The sequence below is a fragment of the Benincasa hispida genome, chromosome 5 (assembly GCF_009727055.1).
Source record: "Benincasa hispida cultivar B227 chromosome 5, ASM972705v1, whole genome shotgun sequence".
Taxonomy (NCBI): Eukaryota; Viridiplantae; Streptophyta; class Magnoliopsida; order Cucurbitales; family Cucurbitaceae; genus Benincasa; species Benincasa hispida.
This window is the reverse complement of record NC_052353.1, coordinates 54,549,658-54,554,709: the sequence shown is the minus strand read 5'-3', so window position 1 is coordinate 54,554,709 and position 5,052 is coordinate 54,549,658. Positions and strand designations below refer to the sequence as shown.

Genomic DNA, 5,052 nt, shown 5'->3' with positions numbered 1-5,052 from the left:
TTCTTTAATTGCCAATTATGTAATAGATGTTGTTAAAGTTTCAAAATATATCCTTTCAGTTCTTGGAGATAATTTTTTATTATTTTAAATATTAACATGACATTTTAAATTTTAAAAAACATTATTTCTCTTTCTTCTCCCTCCACTCTCATAGTCTCATTACCTTATCTTCTTCTTTATTATTATTTTTTATTTAAAATATCATTTCAGCATTTAAAATAATTAAAATTATGGATAGAACCTTTTCAACTTATTCTTAAAAATTCGAACAATATAATTGTTATTTATGACATAAAAGCTTGAATGATTGATGGAACAGCATGAGGAATGGGTGTAATGATGCATCTACTAAAACCCGCCTTGTTAATTAGAAGGTGTGTCCACTCGTCATGAGTTCTTTCTCTTCCCTTCCGTGAACGAGTCATCATCATTATATCCAAAGTTAACCTTATATCTGAAAGCATCTTATTTTCTTCTTTTTCATCGATCACTGAATCTATGATTATCACCTTCCCTCTATCTTCTGGAATAGCTTCCTTGCAATTCTTCAAAATTTTGATGCAATCTTCATCATCCCAAGCATGTAAAATCCACTACAATTTAACCTTAAAAGTCATTGACTTTGTACCTCATTACTAGAAATACAATCATGTACACAATAAGCTTTCAAACAGCAAACACACATGACTGAAAATTAAGGTCCATTTGATATAATTCTTACATAGTAAGATAAACATGAAGTTCAATCTGCATGGTATCAAAGTTCATATAGTCTAAAATAATAATATTAATAATAACAATAATAATAGATATCTCAAATAATAATAATTATTATTATTTTAAATGATAAAATTGTTAGAAATATTTTCAAATATAACAAAATATCACCGTTTATCAATGATAAACAAAGATAAACACCGATAGATTATGACATTTTTCTATATTTATAAATCATTGGCTCATTTTACTATACGTAAAAATATTCCAAATAATAATAGAATATCATTTAAGAAACACATGTCCTTAAAAACTCTTTTTGTCTAACACCTTGTTTTCGTTCCTTTGTTTCTTATTTCTTATTTTTGTTTTTGAATAAAGAAAACAAAAAGAGTTGTCTTTATTAACTGTTTCTCTCTTTTAAAAAAAGTAAATGAAAAAACATATTTTTGAAGTATAAGAAGTGGAATTTAACGTGAAAATATTTTTTTAAAAAAAAATGAATATAAATCACTTTATGCTATTCTTCTGGATAGTTATTGTGTATTTTAGAAGTAAAAATGATATAATAATACGTTTTATTTGTGGTTTAGAAAAAAAACTTGAAGCATAAACAATAAACTTGGTTTTGTCTGAGTCAAATTTGTTACACAAGTTTAAAAACGGATTTAAAATTGAGAAACAAGAAACAAGAGTAATTATCAAACGTTTTCTTAAAAGTTGGAAATTACAAAAAACAAGATACCAAAAACTAGAAAGTTATCAAACAAATCCTAAAAAATCTTTTTGACAACAATCCATTGAATTTTTCAAAAGCAAAAAACATTTAATAAATGATTTCCAAACATATATATTTATATTTATGTCTTTCAATAAAAATGAAAGAACAAGAGATACCAAGGAACATTTACCAATTGCAGTTAGATCTTTTTTTTAAAGTAAAACAAGAAAAAAAAAAAAAAAAAAAAAAAAAAAAAAAAAAAAAAATACAAAAACAAAAAACAAAAATAAAGTAAAAAATAAAGTTATCAATCGACATACTTGCTACAAAAGGAGGTATATATGGAAACCAATAAAGTTAAAAGTCAAACATTAATTACTTAACTACCATTTGATAACTATTTGATTTTTTATTTTTAGTTTTTGAAAATTAAACCTATAAATATTCCTTCTACCTCTAAATTTTTGGATTCTTTATCTATATTTTACCATTATTTTCAAAAACCAAGTCAAATTTTGAAAACTGAAAAAAATAGATTTTGAAAACTTGTTTTTATTTTTGGAATTTAGTTAAGAATTCAACTCTTTTACTTATGAAGTATGCAAACCATGATAAAAAATCGAGAGAAAATAGGCTAAATTTTCAAAAATCGAAAACAAAAAATCAAATAGTTATCAAAGAGAACCTTATTGATCACCTCACACACACACAAATATATCACAAATAAATATACTAACCATGAAGAAAGCAGCATCAGCATTTGGAACAAAATGAAGCATATTCCCAGCAACATGTTCCACACCATTATACTCTTCTGAAGTTGACACAACATTTGGAAGATCAAAGTTAATACCTTTCATCCATGGAAAAGCCTTAACCAAAATACTCAAAGTAGTCCCATTTCCTCCTCCCACATCCACCAAACTTCCAATTCCATTAAATATATCTCCACAACTTTCAAGTATGGTAGGCAAAGTAATAACTCTAGCATTACAACCCAAACCCTCATTAAACATTCTATTGAATTCTGGATTTGTTGCAGCATAGCTCCAGATACCCTTCCCATGAGCTACTTCAAATGGTGCTAATAAATCACTAGTACTGTCATTGTTCTTAAGCCTTGCACTAAGATTATGCCATGATTCAACAATTGTTGGGCTATTCTCAAGCACAAGCAACGGAGCCACAGTGATGAGCAGATGAGACAATGGTGTTTGAGAATAGCCTATGACATTTTCAGCTGTGGTTTCTTCTTTGAAAATTCGGCGATGGACGAGGAATCTCATGATGCGAAATAGAAGTGGTGGGGAGCAGTTTAAAGCTGTGGATAGTTGAGATAATGTCATCGGTCTTCCATGGCTTTCGATGGCATCTGCGATTTTAAGCTCTATGGCACATTTTATTGCTGCTGCTTCTGCAAAACCAAATACATACTTGTATATTTGGATCTTCGCCTCTTCTTCTTCTTTCTTCCATTTTGATTCTTTGGTGATAGTTTCTTCCATTCTTGTGATATTATCTCTATCTCTATTCTCTGCTTGTTTTGCAAGTCCTTATCTTAATATATATATGGGTGATGATCCTACGTCATAAAAATCTTACAATATTTATAAAATATTTGGGAACTCGTTTGGTAAGTATTTAATTTTTTGTGTTTTAGTTTTGGAAATTAAGCCTCATCTCCATTTTTTTGACGACATATAGGGTGAGGGATTGGATCTCAGACTCCGAGGTTGATAATAAACACTATAAACAAACATTTTACCTTCAAATTTCTTGTTTTTTTATCTACTCTATTTCTATCAATGTTTTTAAAAAACCAAGTTAATGTTTTGAAAACTAAAAAAAATGTATTTTTTTTTTAAGAGTATTTATGTTTGTGAAATTTGGTTAGGAATTCAATTTTTTTTACTTAAGAAAGATGAGAACCATTGTAAGGAATTGAGAGAAAATAACCTTAATTTTCAACAATAAAATGGTTACCAAATCGGGATGAATTATTATTATTATTATTTTTTGTCAATTAGTTTTTTGGTGGGTTTTCATGTATATCTAACATAGTATGAGAGTTTATGAAATCTAAATAGATATTCAGTCCAAAATTAAGATCCAACCCAAGAATGATGAATATAGGGTCATTGTCTTGAAAGAGCGAACATACTATTGATTTTAAGATGAAACCCTATCTTTATCGAATATTTATAGATATTTCTATAAAAGATAAAAAAATAAAATAAAATAAGAAGTCCTAGGCACTAGTTTTAGAGATATATTATCCCAACTTTAAGTTAAGGTCCAAACAATTAATTGCAGAAGTTTTATCATCACAAATTAATTTCTCATAAATCATCTCAATTATTTTGTAGCTGTGGGGACTGTACTGAGAAATAATTCTTCATTAAATGACATTAAAGTCAAATTAATTTCTATTATAGGGTTAAATTTTAAATTAGTTTCTACATATACTTTCGATTTTCATATTCCGTTTAATTTTAATTAAAATCCTTTTAAAATATCCATTTTTGGCATAGTATTTTTAAGATAAAAACCCAATGAGATACTATGTTGAATTAGACAGTATGGTTTTGGTTTTGATATGGTCCTCATGTTTATCTAATATTGAAATGCGAAAGTGACTTCAGCAAGTGGGGTTTTAACCAAATGCTTAATCCTTACGTGATGATGTGAAGCTCACCCTTCATTTTTCAGTCTTTTTTCTTCTTATAGAAATTTACTAACCAAGATTGATGACTTAGCAGTATTCTCTATCGCTTGCTCGAGAATATATGTTTTAGCCAATTGAATTATATGATCAAGTTTTCATGTATATATTTTAAGTTATGATAGGATTCAGAAATATAACAATAACCCATTGGGATCTCTTCCAAAACAATCAACCAAATAATTTTTCTCTAAAACACCACAAATAAATCATCAAATAATCATCAAGCGATCAGCCAACAATTGATAGCAATAAACCACAAAATTATGGAAGACTAAAAATAAAAAACATACACAAATTATACATGGAAAATCTCTTCTATGTGAAAAGTAAAAACCATGGGACTTGTGAGAAGTCCATCGGTGTCAATTTCTTTTATTATGAGAAAATTGAGAGAAAAAGAATCTAAGTCAGTCATACAAAGGTTCACTACCCACCAATACTTTCACATGTAAAAGATCAACACTTGAGAGATAAAAAAATGAAAATCATCTAGTTTTGCAGGTTCTGTTTGGTAGCGATTATGGACACATTAGAACTCCAAACAACGATCTAACCATTCAAAACGAGACACTATGTGTCATGAAGAGGCTGACCAACTTTCAGTGCGATCCAACGGTTCAAACTCTTGCCATCGACAATTTAGTGAAAGTTATCGCTGGAACACCGAACTGTTGTCTTTCTCTCTGATTTTTGCTTCTTTTTCACCCTATTTTTCTTTAATCCATCTCCATATCACATAGAAGTAAATTTAGGACTTTGAAGATAGGACAACCTACAAATTTGGCCCAATTGGCTCAAAAAACACAAGTTTAAAGTAAGGCCTCCCTTGTGCAACAAGTGGGCTGGACACCCACAACACACTACAGGAAATCTGACTTCTCCCGATGTC

At 28.8% G+C, this 5,052-nt stretch overlaps 1 protein-coding gene across 1 annotated transcript; it reads right to left on the bottom strand.

Moving 5' to 3' along the window:
• Nucleotides 1-219: 219 nt before the first annotated feature.
• Nucleotides 220-2,987, bottom strand: LOC120077597 (acetylserotonin O-methyltransferase-like). The gene is made up of 2 exons (XM_039031533.1): nt 2,176-2,987; nt 220-593 (listed from the first exon to the last, which is right to left on the bottom strand). Exons 1-2 carry the CDS (start codon nt 2,941-2,943, stop codon nt 285-287), a joined length of 1,077 nt encoding a protein of 358 aa, XP_038887461.1. The 5' UTR covers nt 2,944-2,987; the 3' UTR covers nt 220-284.
• Nucleotides 2,988-5,052: the final 2,065 nt, after the last annotated feature.